Genomic DNA, 23,299 nt, shown 5'->3' with positions numbered 1-23,299 from the left:
TGATTCTCCCTTAAGTGGTAGAGAAAGTTGGCATATAAAAACCAATTCTTCTCCTTCTCCTCCTTCTCCTTCTTCTCCTCCTCCTTCTTCTCCTTCTCCTCTTCCTCCTCCTTCTTCTCCTCCTCCTCCTCCTCCTTCTTTTTCTTCTTCTTCTTCTTCTTCTCATCATCTCCAGACTACAGAGATCAGTTCCCCTGGAGAAAATGGATGCTTTGGAGGGTGAACCTTGTGGCATCGTACCCCACTGAGGTCCCTGTCCTCCCCAGGCTCCATCCCCAAATCTCCGGGAGTTTCCCAATCTGGATCTGGCAACCTTACCACCACCCCAACCCCTGCCAGCCGCCAGGGGGGACCTGACAACCCAAGCTCCCCTAATAATGCTGGACCACCTTAATCCTATGGTCATGTTTGGAGAGGGTCTCATCCCTCGGAGGGAAACTGACCCGTGGATCTCAAGGAGCGGATGCTGCTCCTTGGTGCCAAGTCTCCTTATCTGCCCGGCCGGGCCCTTGACCCTTTGCTTTCTCTTCCCCCGTCAGATGTATGGCCGCTATACGCAGGACCTGGGAGCCTTCGCCAAAGACGAAGCGGCCCGCATCCGGCGGCAGCAGGAGCGCTGGAAAGGGTCCCCGAAGGAGCACCTCCGCCCCTCAGAACTGCTGGAGTACGACCAGAGTCGCTGTGCCCGGTGCCGAAGTAAGGGGTTTGCCATTTGTTTCAGGGGGGGGACACACCCCTTGGGTTGAGAAGCCGTCTGGTGCAGCTGAGCACACCCAGTCCAAGTGTCTGTGCAAATGCATGTTTGGCCTTTGCTCGCGTGGAAAACGCAAGGCTGCGTGACGCTCAGTTTCTGATCGGTGCAGATCGCTTTCGGCCTGTGTATGCTTGTGCGTGTGTGTTAAGTGCCATCAAGCTGCTTCCGACTCATGGCGACCCTATGAATCAGAGTCCTCCAAAAAGCCCTCTCCTTAACAGCCTTGCTCAGGTCTTGCAAACTGAGGGCCGTGGCTTCCTTTATTGAGCCAACCCAACTCTTCTTCTTGAAACACTTCCTGCTTTGCATGAACCAGACCTGCTTTTTCCCAGACTGGTGCATGTGCGGTGCTTTATGCGCAGCGGTCCTGGCACCACCATGGTTGCAGATGCTGCCGCTCTTGCTGCCCATGCAAACTTGGATTTTTCCTTGCCCAATTTTGGAAGTCCACCCCACCCCTTCCCACCCTTCCCGGCCACTCCTTTCTCTCCCTTTCTCCTTCCCGTCTCCCTCAGCGTATCTGTGTCTCTGGCTGACTGTCTCTGCCTTCTGGATAGAGAAAGTCAGAGGCAGAGAGCTCCCAGCAGCCGCTAACAATAGGCAGAGTATTTGTGACCTCAGCCTGACCAGATCAGGGCCTCTGGCTGCATCCTTGGCAGACGCAGGGCGAGGAAAAGCTTTGGAGATAACATTTCATGCCGCTCCGTATCGGGTAGTCGGCGCGCAAGGTCAGGGAGCTTTTCGCAGTCTCTCCCGGGCTGAAGCTCCCCGAGAAAAGCCCTTGGGAAGAGGGGCGTGCTCTTTTTTGTATCTGCGCAAGAATTTTAGGAAAGTGTACTTTATTTGAGGGTGTTTTTATCCATCCTGTCCTCCCAGGAATCCAGGCTGGCCTCCCTCCTCCTTTGCATCCCCACCTTTGCAGCCCTCCTTTGCATCCCCACCTTTGCAGCATCCCTCCTCCTTTGCAGCCCCACAAAAACCTTGCGAGTCAGCTTAGGCGGGGAGAGCGCAAGGGGCCAAGCTAGGGTTGCCAACCGCCAGGTACTAGCTGGAGATCTCCTGCTATTACAACGGATCTCCCTCTGATAGAGATCAGTTCCCCTGGAGAAAATGGCCACTTTGACAATTAGACTGTATGGCATTGAAGTCCCTCCCCACTCCTCCACATGAGCGGCAGAAGCTAATCTGGTGAACTGGATTTGTTTCCCCACTCCTACGCATGAAGCCTGCTGGGTGACCTTGGGCTAGTCACAGCTCTCTTAGAGCTCTCTCAGCCCCAGCTACCTCACAGGGTGTCTGTTGTGCGGAGGGGAAGAGAAGGTGATTGTAAGCCGGTTTGATTCTTCATTAAGTGGTAGAGAAAGTCGACATATAAAAAACAACTCTTCTTCTTCCCCACCCCAACTCTCACCTGCCCTAGACCCTATCCCCAAATCTCCAGGAATTTCCCAGTCTGGAGCCAGCAACCCTCACACTGCAACTTGCGATGTCCGCACACTGCACTCAGAAGCAATGCATGAAAGTGTAGTGTTGCAGAATCATACAATCATACCGTTGGCAGGGGCCATCAAGGCCATCTAGTCCAACCCCCTGCTCAATGCAGGAATGCTGTTGCACAGTCGATTCAGCTGTGCGCAAAGGAGAGCTGGAAAAGCTGCTCTCTGCTTTCCTGCCGGCATCTCTCTCCACCAGGACCTTCTGTTCGGCCAATGCAGTCGAATCAATCACACATATAGTGCTCTCCTTCCCTGGAGGTTTTTAAGAAGAGGTTAGATGGCCATCTGTCAGCAATGCTGATTCTGTGACCTTAGGCAGATGATGAGAGGGAGGGCATCTTGGCCATCTTCTGGTCACTAGATGTGGTGGGGAGGCAGTTGTGAATTTCCTGCATTGTGCAGGGGGTTGGACTTGATGACCCTGGTGGTCCCTTCCAACTCTATGATTCTATGATTCTATGCTGCACTGTGAATTCTATGGTGAAATCAGAACAAACACCATTTCTTCCCCTCTGCTTTCTCGTTTAAAGCATCTGAACTTTTTTCTGGGGTGGACGGAGTTAGCCCTGGTCAGACTATTGCTTGAAGACAGGGAGGCTGCCGTATCCCATGCAATTAAGGTTGCCAGCTCCGGGTTGGGAAATACCTGGAGGTTTTGGGGGTGGGGCCTGAGGAGAGCGGGGTTTGGGGAGGTACTTCAGTGGCATAGAGTCCAATGGCCAAAGCGGCCATTTTCTCCAGGGGAACTGATCTCTATCAGCTGGAGATCAGCTGAATTGGCAGGAGATCTCCAGCCACCACCTGGAGGTTGAGTAATCAAAAACTGGCTCCAAGTACACCACCTGGAGGTTGGCAACCCTACATGCAATGACAAAATTCGGCTTTTTAGTCATTAAGAAGGAGGTGGATTAATGGGCTTATATACACAGCACTAACTTATATTGTAGCTGAGGTTCACATAATTCACTTATGACAGCTATATCGTTATCCTTAGCTTATTTGTTCAATCAGGGCTTTCAGTTTTTTATTTGACACAGTTGTTCTCTTTTGATATCCATTGTTATTTGTATATATGCTGGTCTTTGACTGTAACAATAAAGATCCCCCCCCCCACCATTGTTCATGGGATCTGGCTGTCCCCAAAGCCTTAAAATAGTTCCCCTGGCAACTGCGGAGGCCTCGGCCGGCATTGTTCCCGAGGCAAATGCTCTCGCTAAATGTCGCCAGCTCCCTGGGGCCAGCCTACGAGCCAGAGAGGCCGAGAGCGCCGCTGTCCCCGCGTGGCCCCGGGCGTGGCGTCCGCCTCCCCGGGCCGCGGCCCCTGCGTGGACGGAGGCGGCGGAGAGTGTTGCTCTAAGGCGACAACATGTTTGCCTATCCCGGCGTGCCTCCATTCCCTGGCCGCTTCCCTCTGGGCCCAGCTGTTCGCCCCCCGCAGCTGAGATAGCGACGGGGGCCGGCGGGGTGGCGGGCAGCGCGCCCGCCTCACAAAGCCGGCGCGTAGGGTGGGCCCTGCCGCTCCCTCTGGCGCAAAGGAGGGTGCCCTTTGCTTTGTTCCGACAGCTGTTTGCATGTCAAAGGAGCAGGCCGGTCAGCAGAAACCTCCTCCTTTGGGGGGCACGCTGGGCCCGGGACGGAGTGCCAGGAACCCAGCTTGACAAGGCCTCTGTCTTCCTGGCGCTGTCCCACGCAACAAAGAGGCGGCTATTTATATTGTCGGGCCCCACTCGCGTGTGCTCTCTGTGGGCGTACCTCGCACCTCCTCCCTGCCCCAGGGTGCGCTCATGTTCCCCACCGACCTCCCTTTGTGGAGCGCATTCTTCCAAACAACGCACACCGCACCAAAGCGGACAGCTCCCCGACCCCGACCTCCCTGCTTTCTTCTGCAGCAGCGAATCTAAAGAGGCTCTATGAGCTTAGGCGGATCGTGAGAGGGAGGGCAGGAAGCGACGAAGAAGAAGAAGTTGGTTTTTATATGCCGACTTTCTCTACCACTTAAGGAAGAATCAAACTGGCTTACAATCCCCTCCCTTTCCCCTCCCCACGACAGACACCCTGTGAGGTAGGGGGGGCTGAGAGAGTGTGACTAGCCCAAGGTCACCCAGCTGGCTTCGTGTGGAGGAGTGGGGAAAACCAAACCGGTTCACCAAATTAGCCTCCGCTGCTCATGTGGAGGAGTGGTGGAATCAAACCCAGTTCTCCAGATCAGAGTCCACCGCACCAATCCACCACTCCAAACCACTACACCACGCTGGCTCTGGATGAGTCAGTGCTTGCCTCTCGTGGCCCCTTCTTACATGCCCATTGCCACTTTGGGGTCAGGAAGGAATTTTCCTCCAGGCCAGACTGGTCCAGGGATCCTGGAGGTTTTTTGCCTTCCTCTGGGCATAGAGCAGGGGTCACCGAGTGTTTGGGGGGAGAGGTAGTTGTGAATTTCCTGCATTGTGCAGGGGGTTGGACTAGATGACCCTGGTGGTCCCTTCCAGGTCTGTGTTTCTCTGTTTCTTCCCTAACATAATCCTGGGATTCAAAACTCCGTGGCTACGTATTTATGAGAGCCAGCGTGGTGGGGTGGTTAAGAGCGGTGGATTCTAATCTGGCAAACCGAGTTGGTTTCCCCACTCCTCCGCATGAAGCCAGCTGGGTGACCTTGGGCTAGTCACAGTTCTCTCTGACCTCTCTCAGCCCCAAATACCTCACAAGGTGTCTGTTGTACGGAGAGGAAGAGAAGGAGATTGTAAGCCAGTTTGATTCTCCTTAAAAGGTAGAGAAAGTCGGCATATAAAAACCAACTCTTCTTTTAAAAATTTATATCCTGCTTTTCTCCCTAGTTGGGAGTCAAAGCAGGTTCGAACACCGTTCTCCTCTCCTCCATTCTCTCACAATTACAATCCTGTGAGGTAGGTCAGGCTGAGAGTTTGCGATGGGCCTACGGTCACCCACAGAGCTTCCTCGGTAGAAGTGGGGATTCAAACCCAGGTCTCCCGGGACCCGAATCCGACACACCACCCACTACACCACCGCTTCGCCTATAAAACAAATGAGTCTCTTCATGTATAACGTGAAACCAAGGTTTGTTTTAGCTGTGGTTACTTTGGGAAACCAGGATTCGGCTCACGAACCGCGGTTCGTAACCATTTCCTCAACCAAGTCTGCTGACGAACCCTTCGCTTTTCACCCTGCAGAGAACCGACTGGTATCTCAACATACATTACAGTGAAGTTGGCACTGAATTCGACTAGGATATCCCTGTTCTTACATCCTGGATGGAGGGAGGGCATTCCACATTCCGGGTGCCACTGCAGAGAAGGCCCTGACTCTTTGGAAGGGGTGCGGGGCCTTCAAAGAAGATCAAGGTTTCTGGACAGGTTGAACATGGACGCAAGCAGCCTAGATATGCCTCCGGTTTCCCTCTTTCTAAGAACCCATTGCCCTCTTCTGTCTGAATTGTTTGATTTGAGAACAGTGTGATCTGAAATCCAGGCAATTGATTGAGGAGGAATCATCTCCTTTTTATCTGGCGATAAGGCAGGGAGGGGGAAGGGGGGAGGATCCCGGCCATAAAAATCACCAGGTTTAATAATTTCTCTTGAAGGCACCGAATGCTCTGCGGCATCTTATCTTTCTTATCTTCCACGCAACCTTGTCGGGGTAGGTTTGGCAGGAGACCGGCAGGCGAGCGTATGTGCACACGCGGGGCTTCCTCAAGGCCCCCCATGGAGGATGTCACAGCTGCACAGACGTTCGTAGCTGTGTAGTTCGTAGCCAGCGTGGTGTCGTGGTTAAGAGCGGTGGCTTGCAGGGGTTGGAGTCTGATCTGGAGAACCGGGTTTCTTTCCCACACTCCTCCGCATGAGCGGGGGATGCGAGCGACGCTGGACAAAATTTCAGAAACCAGACGGAAGTATCTGAACCGGAGTTCCCAAAGTCGAGGGCAGGGCTCCTACTCTTTGCTGTAGCACCTTCCCGCTCCCTGCAGAGGCAAAATAAATTATGCACAACAGTCGAGAAAAAAATAATAGTTGCCCAGTAAATTATGCAAAATAACACAATGTATGCAGATGGGATTCGTTTGCATAATTTATTGCAGCTGCCTGATTCAGCTGGCCTTGGCACAATGTTTGGGGCTGCCTTGGCTTGGAATTTTAATCGGCTTTATCACTCAGCCTTGTTACGTTAGGGCAGAGGCCGTTCCTTCGGGGGCAGAGCCCGTGGCTGGCATCCAGAGGGGGGCACATTCAGTCCTTGGCATTTCTTGGTTAGGATCTTGGGTGGAGAAAAAAAAATCTTCTCCTGAAACCAGCTGGAGGCGACCGTTTTGACTGTGGCGTGTGTTTGCAACAGATAATGGCGCATAAGGCCACCCATCGCCAAACAAAAAGGGGGAAAGAAAGACCCAACCTAAAAACAAAAGTTGGGCACCCAAAGGTTGGGTGGAGAAGCCACAGGAGGGGCCGTGGCTCAGTGGCAGAGCATCTGCTTGGCATGCAGAAGGTCCCAGGTTCAATCCCTGGCATCTCCAGTTAAAGGGACTAGGCAAGCAGGTGATGTGAAAGACTTCCACCTGAGACCCTGGAGAGCCGCTTCCAGTCTGAGTAGACAATGGACCAAGGGTCTGATTCAGTATTAGGCAGTTTCATGTTTGGGGAGGGGCCATGGCCCAGTGGTAGAGCATCTGCTTGGCCTGCAGAAGGTCCCAGGTTCAATCCTGGCATCTCCAGTTAAAGGGACTATCAATCAATCAATCAATCGACCTTTATTGGCATATTGTTAAAGGAACCAAGCAAATAGGTGATGGGAAAGACCTCTGCCTGAGACCCTGGAGAGCCACTGCCGGTCTGAGTAGACAATACTGACTTTGATGGACCAAGAGCCTGATTCATTGTAAGGCAGCTTCATGTGTTCATGTGTGTTCATGTAAATAATATATAGAAATGTGTTTATTTTAAGGGGCTGATATTTCTATTACAACAGCCCAGGTATGTATGTTGGGGTTGTCTGAAAAGAATAAGAAATATTAACTAGTTAATCTCAAGTCGACTTTACCAAATATTGCAATTCTTTATAGGAGTATTGGGATTACTTACCGGTACATTCCAATTTGACTCTGTGCCCAATATATTTGATCAAATTAAAGAGCCCACTGACGTAGAATACATACTAGTTGTTCTTTTCTGTAAAACAAAGCCAAATACACAGCTGGCATGCCTAATTTTAATACTAAATGCTTTATGAAACAATTTTTATATTTTATGTATAAGTGTATAATCTACATACCTGGGCTATGTTAGCCTCCCAAACAAAGTGTGCATACTAGTATCAACGGTTGTAATTCTGTCATAATACTGTTATACATGTTGTATAATGTGTAAGTGTGCATTACAAGGGATTTTATTATACCACTGATGAAGGCCAGTGGCCCGAAATGCGGTCGGTTTGTGGTTTAAGTTGATCAACGTGTATTAGTTAGAATCATAGAATCATGGAGTTGGAAGGGACTACCAGGGTCATCTAGTCCAACCCCCTGCACAATGCAGGAAATTCACAACTACCTCCCCAACCCCCACATCCCCAGTGATGCCTACTCCAGGCCCAGAAGATGGCCAAGCTGCCCTCCCTTGCATGATCTGCCTACGGTCACAGAATCAGCATTGCTGACAGATGGCCATCTAGCCTCTGCTTAAAAACCTCCAGGGAAGGAGAGCTCAGCACCTCCCAAGGAAGCCTGTTCCCCTGAGGAACCGCTCTAACTGTCAGGAAGTTCTTCCTAATGTCTAGACGGAAACTGTTTTGATTTAATTTCAACCCGTTGGTTCTGGTCCGACCTTCTGGAGCAACAGAAAAGAACTCAGCACCATCCTCTAAATGGCAGCCCTTCAAGCCCTTTAAGATGGTTATCATATCCCCTCTCAGTCTTCTCCTGTTCAGGCTAAACATACTCAGCTCCTTCAACCTTTCCTCATGGTCACTGTGCTTTCTTTTAATATGACTTTTAATGATTTTAATATAGATATAAGGCCACCGGTTCAGAGCTCTGATACACCTCCGGAGTTCCGCAACATCAGTGAATGTTTTGTGTGTGTTTTCTTGTTGGTGGTGTGTAGTTTCTGCCCCAATGAAACAGACCTGGGAAGCTCCTGCCCTCTCAGAGCCTCGTGGGCAGACGGGAGACCCGGCATGTGTCACGGAACCCCTCGACCAGGGATAACTTCTTCCTGTTCGTGATGCAACCATTTCTCAATGATGGGTGCCTTCTTTTCGTGGGACATGTTGGCAGGCCATCAATCCCCTCCCCCAATAAATTAATTCAGGCAACGGTTAAATAATGGGTACTGAGTTTTCTCACTACCCTCGCTGCAGTGCGGAGAGAGAAAGTAGCAATTGATCACATTTGTAACAAATTCCTTTTTTTTTTTTTTTTTGGTTCTTGCACCAATTTGTTAGTATCACGTTTTAAAACGCTATGGCCATTTATGCAGGGTCGATTTTGATGCTTGCTCAAAGCCCTTTTTTTAAATGCGACCTTTAAAATGCCTATTCACGGTCCTGATGCAAAGGAGAAATTCCACCACCACCCCACTTGCCTGCTCCTTCGTTTCTAAAGCCATTAACAGTCATCGTTTGCATAGCTAATGTGCGGCTGTGATTTTGCATGGTTCCTTGAGGGAATTCTTCGGTGTGGGGGTGGAACAAACACAAATGGTTGCGTTAAAGAAATGCAAAGCAGGTATGCGCTGGCTTCGCAGTCACTTCCTGAATAATGGTTCAGCGTGAAAAACTTTTTTTTAAAAAATGCTGGACACCTCAGCCTGGAACGCACTGCTAATTACCAAGCATAAATGGCCGTGTCCTGAGAGATGTAAACAGTCGGAGAAGTTTTTAGTGGGGGGGGGGGTGGAGGACAGGGAAAGGGGGCGGTGTGCCGAGGAGAAGCCCTGCCGCAGGGCTATGTTTGCTGTGGAGTTTGGCCGTAGTAACAGCTTGCCGTGACGTTAAGACCAGATGGGAAAAGGCTGCTTGGGATGAAGCGCCCCCCCCCATTGGGGGGTGCACACAGGTTCGAAGACACCCATGGCCAGGGGGGCGCCTGCCACTTGGGACAGAAAGCAGAGACTGATGCGGGGTGGGTTAACAAAAGGCGATGTGGGCGTCCGAGTCATCCGCGACTCGAGATCAGGCAAGGGACATTTGTAACTAATTCTTTACAGAAAAGGAGCCCAGCACACCAGAGAATCTTGTGAGTGCTATTGGTGTGGTCTCAATGCAATTTCCTCCCCACATTTCCCCCTGCTTCTGTGTCCCACTTTAAATTCCTCTTCCTTATTAAAGATGTTATCATTCCCCCACCCCTCCTATCAAGTTACATCTGACTTATGGCGACCCCTGGTATGGTTTTCAAGGCAAGAGACCCTCGGGGGTAGTTTGCCATTGCCTGCCTCTGTGTTGCAACCCTGGTATTCCTTGGTGGCCACCCATCCAAATACTGACCAGGGCCGACCCTGCTTAGCTTCCCACGAGTTCGGTCTAGCCTGGGCTATCCAGGTCAGGGCATGTTATCCTTAGCACAGCAAAAGAGGTAAGTTGGTAGTTTGCATCTGCGTTCAGGGCAAGGTGTTAAATCTCTGCTGGGGGGAAACTGTTGACCCTTGAGGGGTTGTGAGCTGTCCTGAGAAACGGTATCGGGCTTGCGATCTATCTGATTTACACTGCATAAGGCACTATGTCTCCTCTGACAGTCAAGGTTGCATAAGGGAGAGGGTGCCGAGGCGCATATTGATGGATGCTTATGCAATGGCCTTTGTGTGTGTCTTGAATGCAAAGTGTGCTGCACAGATCGGGTTTCCTGGCACAGAGATGCATCTTTGAACACAGGAAGCTGCCTTGTACTGAACCTGACTACAAGTCTGTCAAGATTGGTATTGTCTGTTCAGACTGGCAGCAGCTCATCTTTTGGGCTGATCCATCCTGAATTATACCATTGGTCAATCCTGAATTATACCATTGGTCAATCAAGGTTAGTATTGTGTGTTCAAGCGGAATTGTTTCTGAAGCATCGCTGCATGGTTGGCATCCTCGTTCTCTGCACCTCCCGACCCCGACCTTGCTGTGCAGGCACCTGTGTGCATGTCCCCAATGTCCATCCCTCATGTGTCCCCTTTCTTCCCGCAGTCTGCACCGTGCGTTGCCAGAAGTTCCTCATCTCCAAGGTGGGCGAAGACTGGATCTTCCTCATTCTCTTGGGCTTGCTGATGGCCTTGGTGAGCTGGGTCATGGATTTCACCATCGCAACCTGCCTGCAAGGTGAGGAGGGTGGAAGGCTAATGGTTTGAGACTGGAGACTACATGTGTGGGAAGGGCCATCAGGCCCCAACCCCCATGAGGCTTTCAAGGCAAGAGGCGTTCCGAGGTGTTTTGCCACTGCCTGCCTCTCCATAGCGACCCTGGACTTCCTTGGTGGTCTCCCATCCATTTACTAACCAGGTCTGACCATCCTTAGCTTCTGAGATCTGACGTGATCGGGCTAGCCTGGGCCATCCAGGACAGGGGCTATAGATTGAGGATGGGGACTTTGACTCTTGAAAGAAGAAGGAGAAGAAGAAGAGATGGTTTTTATGTGCTGATTTTCTCTGCCTTTTAAGGAGAATCAACCCAGCTTACAATCTCCTTCCCTTCCCCTCCTGACAACAGACACCCTGTGAGGTAGGTAGGGCTGAGAGAGTGTGACTAGCCCAAGGTCACCCAGCTGGCCTCATGTGAAGGAGTGGGGAAACCAACCCGGTTCTCCAGATTAGAGTCCACCGCTCTTAACCACTACACCACTACACCACACTAGTTTATACATGCCCTTCCTCAATGACTATGGGCATGGGTACCACATGGGTACAGAGAGGGGGCAGGGGAGGTATAGTTAACACATAATTAAATTGTGGAATTCCCTGCCCCAGGATGTGGTGATGGCTACCAACTTGGATGGCTTTAAGTGGGAAGTGGACATTTTCATGGAGGAGAGGGCTATCCGTGGCTACTAGTCAGAATGGATACCAGTCATGATGCATACCTGTTCTCTCCAGGATCAGAGGAGCAGGCCTATTATATTAGGTGCTGTGGAGCACAGGCAGGACAATGCTGCTGCAGTCGTCTTGTTTGTGGGTTTCCTAGGGTCACCTGGTTGGCCACTGTGTGAACAGACTGCTGGACTTGATGGGCCTGGGTCTGATCCAGCAGGGCTTGTCTTATGTTCTTAAAGTCAAAATAAAAATCTGGCAGGTTGTGCATACCCGCTTGTGTGTTTTTGTCGCTGTGCAGCCCAGAAGTGGATGTACGGGGGGCTGGACGCCAACATCTTCTTGCAGTACATGGCCTGGGTCACTTACCCAGTGGTGCTCATCACTTTCTCTGCCGGCTTCACACAGATCTTGGCTCCACAGGCTGTTGGTGAGTCCTGGGGAAAGGGGTGTCCACTGTGGGAGGAATTCATGCCCCTTCCCTCCCAGCCTTCCTGAGCAAAGCCCTGGAGAGTTGTTGTGCGTTGGAAGATGCAGAGGGAAGGTGTGCTACACACCCACACCTAAAAAAAGGATATTGCAGAGCTTGAGAAGGTGCAGAGAAGAGAAACCAAAATGATCGGGAGTAGAGCAACTGCCCTGTGAGGCAGTTGAAACAGGGCAGGGGGTTGGACTAGATGACCCTGGTGGTCCCTTCCAACTCTATGACTCTATGACTGTCTCCCCAGGGCCCTCCAAACCCTGGAGCCGGCCTTGATCAGGCATTTCCTGTTTGTGGCTTTCATAGAGGCAGACAGTTGACCACTGTGTGAACAGAATTTGTTTGTTTATGCATCTGTGGAGCCGGAGTTCCCGGGGACCTAATGCACGGAGAGGGGCCGTGGCTCAGTGGTAGAGCCTCTGCTTGGCATGCAGAAGGTCCCAGGTTCAATCCCCGGCATCCCCAGTTAAAGGGACTAGGCAAGTCGGTGATGTGAATGGAGAGCTATGGAGAGGGGCTGTGGCTCAGTGGTAGAGCCTCTGCTTGGCAGGCAGAAGGTCCCAGGTTCAATCCCCGGCATCCCCAGTTAAAAGGACCAGGCAAGTCGGTGACGTGAAAGACCTCTGCCTGAGACCCTGGAGAGCCACTGCCAGTCAGGGAAGACAGTACTGACTTTGATGGATCAAGGGTTCCGTATATGGCAGCTTCATGTGTTCATTGTATTTTTATTTTGTCCTCTTTATACAGAGCCCAGAACTAAATTTCTTACAGCACTTCTAAAGGACCTAAATCTATTTTCAGGTTCAGAGAAGCTGCTGTTGCTCCTCTCAGACTCCGATCCAGTTGTTCCTCATAGATTGTCACTCTTTGCCTTAGCAGCCAAGAAAGTTCAGGCTAAAGCTGTATTTAATCGGGGTATTTAATGCATTCAATGGCTAGCCCTTTTGGGTTGCACTGTTTTAATGTTACTATTTATGACTGTGTTTTTACATGACAGATTGTAACGCCCTTTGGCCGCCAACGATAAACTTTATTGCATTATCGTTGTTTGTTTGGCATGGAGCGTCCTCTGTCTTTGGCAAAGGGGGTGCTTCTGCCTTTTCTTGCATTCTACCTAGGGTTGCCAGGTCCCTCTTCACCACCAGCGGGTTTTGGGGCGGAGCCTGAGGAGGGTGGGGTTTGGGGAGGGGAGGTCATAGAGTCCAGTGGCCAAAGCAGCCATTTTCTCCAGGTGATCTGATCTCTATTGGCTGGAGATCAGTTGTAACAGCAGGAGATCTCCAGCTACTACCTGGAGGTTGGCAACCCTAATTCTACCCCCTCTTCTGAATCTGCATGGGGGTCTTCTGAAGCTGGTATCTATGGACAGAGAGAGAGAGACTGGGGATGGCATTTATCATGACAAGCCTCTCCCCCCTCCCATTTGCCTCATTTCACACTTCACCACTCCCTTCCTCTCTTGCCAGGCTCTGGCATCCCCGAAATGAAGACCATTCTGCGGGGCGTCGTGCTGAAGGAATACCTGACCCTCAAGACCTTTGTGGCCAAGGTGCTCGGCCTGACATGTGCCCTGGGGAGCGGGATGCCTTTGGGCAAAGAGGTGAGGGGGGCCAACCTGCAGATGGGCAGGGCTTTGCCTTTGGGGAGGGGCCGTGGCTCAGTGGTAGAGCATCTGCTTGGCATGCAGAAGGTCCCAGGTTCCATCCCCAGCATCTCCAGTTAAAGGACCGGGCAAGTAGGTGATGTGAAAGACCTCTGCCAGAAACCCTGGAGAGCTGCTGCCAGTCTGAGTAGACAGTACTGACTTGGATGCACCAAGGGGGTCTGATTCATGTGTACCTGCTTTTGGGCAAAGGATGAGTCGTCTGGGCTGGAGAGCCTCCGGAAGGAGGAGCTTGGACCGGTGTTGGAATACCCTGAGGTGGAGCAGCTGCCGGGGCCTATGGATTCCCATGGGGCCTACTGCCCTCCTCCCAGACACCTCATAACAACATAAGAAAGGCCATGCTGGATCAGACGAAGGCCCATCAAGTCCAGCAATCTGTTCACACAGTGGCCAACCAGGAGCCTCTAGGAAGCCCACAAACAAGGTGACTGCAGCAGCATTAGCCTGGAGAAGGATGGACAGGCAGGTGAGGGCATTCAGGTGTGGGGTGGAAAGGAGGACAAGAAAGAGGCCCTAGTAGTGGGCAGATGGGGGCCCTGGGCACTACCTGCCCTGGGCCCCAGAAAACCTGGAACTGGCCCTGGGATGAGCTGAGGTGGGGTGTCTATTTCCCCTGTCTTCCTGGCTGTTTGCACTGGGTTCTGGGAATTGGGGGTGTGGGGTCTCCTATCTGGCTAACCCCCCCACAGGTGGTATAGTGGTTAGGAGTGGTAGTTCGGAGCGGTGGACTCTAATATTTAGAACCAGGTTTGATTCCTCACTCCTCCACATGAGCTGCAGACTCTAATCTGGTGAACTGGGTTGGTTTCCCCATCCTCCGCATGAAGCCAGCTGGGTGACCTTGGGCTAGTCACAGCTCTCTTAGAGCTCTCTCAGCCCCTCCCAGGGTGTCAGTTGTAGGCAGGGGAAGGGAAGGCAATTGTAAGCTGGTTTGATTCTTCCTTAAGTGATAGACAAAATCGGCATATTAAAAACCAACTCCTCTTCTTCTCCTCCTCCTCCTCCTCCTCCTTGCCCACTGTTCTCTTTCCAGCTGTTTGCTCTGGATTCTGGGAGTTGGGGGTGGGATCCCCCATCTGGCTAACTCCACCCCCCTTTTCCCTTGCAGGGACCCTTCGTCCACATAGCCAGCATGTGCGCGGCTATCCTCAGCAAGTTCCTTTCCCTTTTTGGCGGCATCTACGAGGTAAGCAGCTGTACGGGTTGCAGCAATAATATACAGGATCCCCTTCAGTGCTTCTGAAAAACACCACAATATTTATTATTATTTCCCTCGCAGAATGAATCCCGCAACACCGAGATGCTGGCTGCCGCATGCGCGGTGGGAGTCGGATGTTGCTTCGCTGCCCCCATTGGAGGTAAGGCCCCATCTGGAGCCTGCTCTGGCTGGTGCACCCCCCGCCTCCCAACAGCAGAGAGCAATCCCTGCTGGCCCCTGCTCTTTCCTGAACTTCCAGTGCATGGCCAGCGATAGGAGTGCTCCAGGGGAGAAGCTATGGATCAGTGGCAGGGCAAGAAGCAATTTGCCTACAGAAGGTCTCTCCAGTCCAATCCTGCAGCTCCGGTTTAAGGAATTTTGGATAGCAGAGCTGGGAAAGCATTGAGACTTGGGAAAGCCTACTGCCAGACAGAATCATAGAATCAAAGAGTTGGAAGGGGCCATCCAGGCCATCTAGTCCAACCCCCTGCTCAACGCAGGATCAGCCTAGAGCATCCCTGACAAGTGCTTGTCCAGCCTCCAAAGACTGCCAGTGAGGGGGAGCTCACCACCTCCCTAGGCAGCTGATTCCACTGTCGAACAACTCTTACAGTAAAAAACTTTTTCCGAATGTCCAGCTGGTGCCTTTCCGACCACAATTTAAACCCATTAATGTGAGTCCTCTCCTCTGCTGCTGACAGGAACAGCTCCCTGCCCTCCTCTAAGTGGCAGCCCTCCAAATACTAAAAGAGAGCAATCCTGTCCCCCCTCACCCTTCTCTTCTCCAGACTGAACATTCCCAACTCCCTTGGCCTTTCCTCATAGGGCTTGTTCTCCTGATCATCCTCGTTGCTCTCCTCTGCACCCTCTCCATTCTGTCCACATCCTTTTTGAAGCGAGGCCTTCAGAACTGCACACAATACTCCAGGCGCAGCCTGACCAAAGCCATGTGCAACAGGACTGTGACATCTTGCGATTTGGATGTTATGCCTCTGTTGATACACCCCAAGATCGCATTTGCTTTTTTTGTCACTGCATCACACTGACTGCTCATGTTTAACTTATGGTCCACCTGTACCCTAAGATCTTGTTCACCCACACTGCTACCCAGAAGTGTATCCCCCCATCCAGTATGCGGGTCCCTCATTTTTGTTACCCAGATTTAGAACAGATGGCTCAGGATCTTAATCAGTGTAAGGCAGTGCTGAGGGGACGGCGAGCTCTACCGTTGCTTCAGTGAGACAAAATGCATGTTCAGCCCACCACGCTTGAGAGCTTGGAGCCACCGTGGTGTAGTGGTTAAGAGCGGTGATTTGGAGTGGTGGATTCTGGGAGAACCGAGTTTGAGTCCCCACTCCTGCACATGAGTTGCAGAGGCTAATCTGGTGAACCGGGTTGGTTTCCCCACTCCTCTACATGAAGCCTGCTGGGTGACCTTGGGCTAGTCACAGCTCTCTTAGAACCCTCTCAGCCCCACCTACCTAACAGGGTGTCTGTTTTTTTGGGGGAAGGTGATTGTAAGCCGCTTCAATCCTTCCTTAAGTGGTAGAGAAAGTCAGCATATAAAAACCAACTTTTCTTCTTCATCATCTTCTTTGTCTTCTCCTCCCTGTCCATTCCTGGCTTTGAGTTTCTTGCCTGGACCATTTCTTCTTCTTCTCTCTGGCCAACTTCCACAATGGACTTATGTATAAATCCATCGCCCCGCTCCTGAGGCCAAGCTGTAGTCCAGGCTCCCCTCGGTCCTAGCTTTCCTCCTTCCTGTGTGAAGCCATGGGACGGCAGGGGCGCCATGCCAGCTGGCCACTTGCCCATGGACCCAGCCTCCATAAAGTCCAAAGCTTCTCCGGAAGAGGAATCCCCAGAGGAAGCAGCCAAAAGATGGATTCTTCTTGACCTTGGCTATAATCCCTGGACTCTTTCCAGGGTGTTGCGGTCCACCGCAGGGCGTGACAAGCTTGCATTACAAACAAGCCAAGCTAAAAGGCCCTCTGGCATGCCGCCATGTAACTTTGCTGTCTACAACAAAATTAGGATGGCCCCCAAGAAGAAGCATTGAACACATGAAGCTGCGTTATACTGAATCAGACCCTTGGTCCACCAAGATCAGTCTTGTCTACTCAGACCGGCAGCGGCTCTCCAGGGTCTCAGGTGGAGGTCTTTCACATCACCACCTTGCCTAGTCCCTTTAACTGGAGATGCCTGGGATTGATCCTGGGACCTTCTGCATGCCAAGCAGATGCTCTACAAAATGAGCCACATTGAGAACACTTGCCCTTAAAACTGGCATGAGCAGTATGGATATCTGCTGCTTGGGATTTCACTGCTGGCCTCCGAGCGAGCTGAACAACAGGTTATGTCCTTCCTGCCTGCCTGCCTCCTGTAGCCAGTTACCTTCCCAAACAGGCAGCAAACCTGTTAGAGCATGTTCCTGACAATGGAGGGGAGGGCTGGTACACATCTGCCAACCTTCCTCCCCCCCATTTACAATTATACAAGGAGAGCAAATAGTAGGGACAAGGGCTGTGCACCTTTTTCCAGGTATTTTTTGGGGGTTTGGGTTTAATAAACCCAGAATTTTTCAAAAAATCCAAATAAAAGGGATTCGGCTTTTTCGGATAATTGAAATTTTCCGGTTTATTAAACCCAAGCCCGAAAAATACGCGATGGAGAGCTGAAGTGGAAGGCAGCGCCGATTTGAAAGCTGGGATGTTCAGATTGCCCCCGCCTGCCGTCTCTGAAGTCCACATGGAGTTCGGAAGAAGCAGGTGGTGAGGACTCAGCCAGAAGGTAAATTGGGGGGAGGGGAGGAAATGGGGGCGCGGCCATTTGGCGGAAAATGCCAAATGGCAAAAAAAAATGGCATAATTCAGGATCCACTTTTTCGGCTCCCTTTCATTGCCACCATTTTTTTACTGGTAAGAAAAACCCCTGAAAAATACCAAAGTGGTATTTTCGGGGTGGGGGTGGGTGGGTTGGTTTGGCTTTAGCTGAACGCTCACCCCTAGTATGTACTTATTGGAGGCGTCTGTATGTTGGGGACAGCCAAATTTCTCAACTTGCCCTGAGGCAGAGAGGCCGTATTCCTCAAGTTGGGTGCAAACTTTTATCCTTCTCCGAGAACATTTTTGCTCCTGCTGAGCATAAAGGTCACATTAATCAATTAGTCAAATCAATTTATTATGGTCATTGACCAGCAAGGAAAATATCCAAAAGGATTAACATTGATTAAAAGGATAAAACTATAGCAATATCTCGGTTAGGAACAAACACTAATTAGAATAAAATGTTTACAATAAAATTAGATATTTACTTACTATTACCCATACAGTGATATATTCCACTCCCCTTGTCAGAGTTAGACCAAGTACTTCTTTGCTTAATACCTAGCCTTGCATATCTGATGACTTTATATGTTATATCGTTATTCCTATCCGAGAGTGTTTTCATTAGCTGGGTGGATCTTTCACTAGTTGGAAGGCCAGCTAAAATGGGTAGTATAAATTCCTGCCGTATTTGATTGTAAATCCTGCAGTCAAATATCACATGTTATCAATTAGTGAATTAGGTTATTTATGGTTTGCCAGATTATAAGTACAAGGCGGATTATAAGTACAATTGACAGGATGGGACCTCCGGTGAACAGTGCAATAGGGTGTGAACTAGAGAAACCCCGAAAACAAACAGAAATCTAAAAAGCAGAGGTGAAACAAAGCTTACGCTTTTGAACATGACACATTAATTGGTGTAGAAACTACCCAGTCGGGAGCATACTCACAGTGATATGTTGCAATACAGTAGTGTATGCCACCGTCCCTGTCCCTTTACATATGCAACTTTATGAACCATTTCATAACTGTACAGTCCTATTTACTTGTGCCAAAATGCTCTCTTGAAATCTACCTTAAAGCTCCTGCTCCCATTCCGGGGGTGAGGGAGGTGGCCGTAGTAAGCCACCACCATGTTGTGTTACCTGTCTCTTGCCATGCAGAGTATTGTGGGTTTTGAATGCTACATGGGGCAGGGGATAGGATTTGGGGCAAGGGACAGACCTTCTGTCTCACTTGCCACCATGGTGCCTGTGTGGTGTAGTGGTTAAGAGTGGCGGACTCTAATCTGGAGAACTGGGTTCGATTCCCCACTCACCATGAAGTCTGCTGGGTGACCTTGGGCCAGTCAGAGTTCTCTCCGAACTCTTTCAGCCTCACCTACCTCACAAGGTGTCTGCAGTGGGGAGGGGAAGGGAAGGCGATTGTAAGCCACTTTGAGACTCCTTATGGTAGAGAAAAATTGGGGTATAAAACCCAACTTCTTCTTCATAATGTCATCTCCTTCCCCTCCTGCTACATGCTCCGACCAGGCAGGCCTTCTTCGCAGCCCCTTTCTCCACCTCGCGCTCCTAGGTTGGTGACCCGTCTAACTGTCTTTGCTTGTTGACCTCGGTGCTGAGCAGGGTCTCCTTCTGTCTCTCCTCCGTCTCACCCTCGTGACGTGTGACTTTTCCCCAACTGGTCCAGGACTTGCTCCCTTTCCCAAAGAAAACGCCGGGTGGGTGGGTAGGCAGAGAGATGGCTTCTCACTCAATTCAGTAAATTCACACCAAGATGAGGCAAATGTAAAATTGGGCATCTGCTGATGGGCGGGCAGAAAGAGGACTGAACCACCATGGCAATGAAGGATTATAATGGCCTCCGGACCCGTCTAGATTAGGCGGGCGTCCCTGGGTTGTGCCACCATTTTGAAAAGAGAGTTCTCAGCAGGGAAGTACTTCACCACAAGGGCCCAACTCTGGTTGGGACCACCATGATAAAGGAAGGAAAAGGGATCCTGCCCTCCTCGCAGCACGGTTTTTCCTCCCTGAAATCGCATCTGTGGGGCATGCAGGCAAATAATTCCCCCACCTCAGGCACTCTCTCTTTTGCCTTTCAGAAGGGAGCCACCTGCAGGGTTTTTCCTTGCCGTCGGTTTTTATTTCTTTCTTTAGAAAAATTTTATGCCGCCTCTTCAGGAACCTGCCTGAGGCTGCCTTCAGAACAAAAAGAATCAAACCGAGACATTAGACAATATTAATTAAAATGCAGTACTTAAAAAAAAGTACTATTGAGAGCCACTCTTGTGTTTCTGAACACCTTGGCAGACGGTTTCCCCATAAAATAGAGAGTGTTGATTTGGGGATCTCATAAGAAGAGCCCTGCTGGATCAGACCAAGGACCATCAAGTCCATTAGTGTGTTCACACAGTGGCCAACCAGGTGCTTCTAGGAAGCCCCCAAACAACTGCAGCAGCATCCAGTCTGTGTTCCACAGCACCTAATATAACAGGCATGCTCCTCTGATCCTGGAGAGAACAGGCATGCATCAAGACTAGTATTCATTTTGACTAGTAGCCATGAATACCCTTCTCCTCCATGAACATGTCCAGTCCCCTCTAAAAGCCCTCCAAGTTGGCAGCAAGTTCCACAATTTAACTCTGCATTGTGTGAAGAAATCCTTTTATCTTGGATGGGTGGCAGATCCCAGGTGGAGGTTTTAGATCCATGTTTGTCCTCTCTTTGTGAAAGTGTTTTTGGTGCTATGTTTCTGTGTTAATTTAGGCAATGTGGGTTTTTTTTTTTTTGCCAAGGAAGTCCCCAATTCAGCCGCAGCATCTCCGTTTGTAAGGAATGGATAATGTGAAAGGCCTTCACCCGAGACCCTAGAGAGCCACAGCCAGTCAGAGTCTACATGCTGCCCTTGATAGACCGAGGTTCTGACTCAGTAGCTTTGCGCATTCACGTGGCAGCAGAGAGTGGGACCAGAACTCCTCCAGTGGCTGCCACACCCTCCCCTCCTCTCTGTCACTCCCCCCTCCAGGCGTCCTCTTCAGCATCGAAGTCACCTCAACCTTCTTCGCCGTCCGCAACTACTGGCGCGGCTTCTTCGCAGCGACCTTCAGCGCTTTCATCTTCCGGGTACTTGCTGTGTGGAACAAGGATGAAGGTACCACCCCCCGTTTCCCCCCTGCTAGGGTTGCCAACCTCCAGGTACTAGCTGGAGATCTCCTGCTGTTACAACTGATCTCCAGCCGATATAAATCAGTTCCCCTGGAGAAAATGACCCCTTTGGCAATTGGACTCGATGGCACTGAAGTCCCTCCCCTCCCCAAACCCTGTCCTCCTCAGCCTCCACCCCCAAAACCTCCCACCGGTGGTGAAGAAGGACCTGGCAACTCTACCCCCTGCCCATCCAACAAAGTAGCATGTTCTCCAGGGTTGTCTTCTAACCATGGTTGCTCAGGGCTGGGTCAGTGAGCCAAGTGTAGGATTGCCAAGCCGTTTTTTTGTTTGTTTGTTTGTTTGTTTGTTTGTTTGTTTGTTCGTTCATTCATTCATTCATTCATTCATTCATTCATTCATTCATTCATTCCCTCTCCATGTCCACTTCAGAGACCATCACGGCTCTTTTCAAAACCCGCTTCCGACTGGATTTCCCTTTCGATCTTCAGGAACTGCCGGCCTTCGCGGTTATTGGGTGAGTCTCGGGTCTCCATGGACCTTTTCTCACCACTGGATATGGAGATCTTCCCACAAGAGCCTTTCCCCCCTGATTAGAGATGAGAATGGGCCAGGGGGGAAATGCCAAAATTCAGAACAAAGACATTTCCCCTCCAATTTTTCCAAAATTCGGGGGGAGCGCCGGAAAAAAAGCTCCTATGAAATATTTTCTTCTTTAGAATGAATTAAGGTGATATTTTTCACACTCCCAATGTATAGTCTGAAGAAGTCTGGGGATTTCCCCCCCCCCCAGTTTTTCCAGTGGAAAAATTGAAAAATGTGGGAGAGAACAGAAAAACAAAAACACCTCCTGTTTTCTCTTTCTGAGAAAAACCTTGTTGTAAAAATGCATTTCGGACACTCCAAGTGTACAGCATGAAAGAGTGTGAGGACTTTCCCAGTTTTCCCAGTGGAAAAAGTGGAATATTTGGGGAACGCTGAAAAAAATTCTTAGATATATACAATATTTTCAGGATTTGTTTTTGTTTAATTATAAATACTTTTGGCAACAATTAATAGGCTATTATGTGCTTAATGATAATACATTATTAAAGAGTAGTTTCAGTGTCCTAAAGATTAGCTAAATATCCAAACATCCTGGCAGTCCTACGTATTGTAACTCTATCAGAGTGTCTGTCCAAATATTGTACTTTCTTTGAGTTTCTACAGAATTTGTTTTCTACCTTCAACTGTCATTTTTTCTTGCATCTCAGATGGCAAAAATTAAAGATACATGTGCAATGGTAGCAGAGGGCACAGCAGTTTGCAACTTTTTCTCAAGTATTTGGCATGCTTCCTTTGCTTCTTATGGGAAAAGAAGATATTTATAGTTCTCAGTTCCATACATATGCCAATTAGTACAATTTTATATGCTAACTATAAATGATGCATTTTATGTTCAATCAGCAAAATTAGGTTTGGTAGGAAAGTAACTATTGCATACATTTCAATGTGTGTCCCCCCCCCCCAAAAAATCTTTTTTTTTTCTGGGACGGAAAATGTTCTTTTTCATTGCTTCAGCATTTCTAGAAATTGTACATCTCTCCCCCGACTGATGCCTTCTTCTCCACACTCAGGATCGCCAGTGGCTTTGGCGGGGCGCTCTTTGTCTTCTTCAACCGCAAGATTGTCCAGTTCATGCGGAAGCAGAAGACCATTAACCGCTTCTTGATGAAAAAGTAAGGCGGGGTCCCCAACATGGCGCCCACCGATACCTTGCCTGGTGCCCGCCAAGCGTTTTTAGAGAGTGGGCTCTAAATTTAGGGTTGCCAGTTCCATGGTTAGGAAATACCTGGAGATTTTGGGGGCGGAGCCTGAGGAGGGCGGGGTTTGGGGAGGTGAGGGACTTCAATGCCATAGAGTCCAATGCCATAGAGTCCAATTGCCAAAGCGGCCATTTTCTCCAGGTGAACTGGTCTCTATCGCCTGGAGATCAGTTGTAATACCAGGAGATCTCCAGCCACCACCTGGAGGTTGTGAAATCAAAAAATTGAGCACTTACGGCATAAAAAAGCTGTTAAGCCTATTTCAGAATAGTGCAACCTTTACCTAGGTCCTTGACACTTGTAAAATACAGTGCGTAGCCAGCTAGCAGGGGAGCACCTTGCCGCTGTACAATTGTTAACAAGTATCACAATTTACAATTTTTTCACAATGAAGTGGCTTTTCCATATTTGTGGTACATAACACAACACAATAGAAATGTCCATAGAGGCCACCGACTATCGTTCCCTGAGTCTTACATATCCTGAGACAAAATCTAGCAGCTTGTCTGGATGCCCAGTGATATTTTTTTATTGGACAATAAGTTTTCCAATTTAATTTCATCCGATTCGCCCAGAAACTCATCAAGCACATTAAAATAGCATTGCTTCAGCGGCAGCTGCCACGGCAGTGCTGGTTTTATTCTCTATCTCATTCCTCTCTCCCAGTGTATTTTAAAAATCACCCCTCTGTTCCCCTTCAATGGAATCAGCTAGCTAGGGAGGTGTTGAGCTCCCCCTCAGTGGCAGTCTTTAAGCAGAGGCTGGACAAGCACTTGTCAGGGATGCTCTAGGCTGATCTTGCATTAAGCAGGGGGTTGGACCAGATGGCCTACATGGCCCCTTCCAACTCTATGATTCTATGAATAGTTTCTATGAATAGTGACCTTGGGCTAGTCACAGTT

At 49.9% G+C, this 23,299-nt stretch overlaps 1 protein-coding gene across 1 annotated transcript in view; it reads left to right on the top strand.

The window, feature by feature from the left end:
* Positions 1–23,299, top strand: part of CLCN2 (chloride voltage-gated channel 2) — an 82,298-nt gene that overhangs the window by 24,761 nt on the left and 34,238 nt on the right. The window contains exons 2-10 of the mRNA XM_056849494.1: positions 540–696; positions 10,420–10,551; positions 11,557–11,685; positions 13,203–13,336; positions 14,511–14,588; positions 14,682–14,760; positions 20,453–20,578; positions 21,025–21,109; positions 22,209–22,310. Coding sequence (XP_056705472.1) covers positions 540–696; positions 10,420–10,551; positions 11,557–11,685; positions 13,203–13,336; positions 14,511–14,588; positions 14,682–14,760; positions 20,453–20,578; positions 21,025–21,109; positions 22,209–22,310 — 1,022 coding nt within the window. The remainder of the gene's footprint in view (positions 1–539; positions 697–10,419; positions 10,552–11,556; positions 11,686–13,202; positions 13,337–14,510; positions 14,589–14,681; positions 14,761–20,452; positions 20,579–21,024; positions 21,110–22,208; positions 22,311–23,299) is intronic.

Source organism: Euleptes europaea, chromosome 5 (assembly GCF_029931775.1).
Source record: "Euleptes europaea isolate rEulEur1 chromosome 5, rEulEur1.hap1, whole genome shotgun sequence".
Lineage (NCBI taxonomy): Eukaryota > Metazoa > Chordata > Lepidosauria > Squamata > Sphaerodactylidae > Euleptes > Euleptes europaea.
The sequence above is the reverse complement of the archived record's forward strand: the minus strand, read 5'-3'. Positions and strand labels throughout refer to the sequence as shown.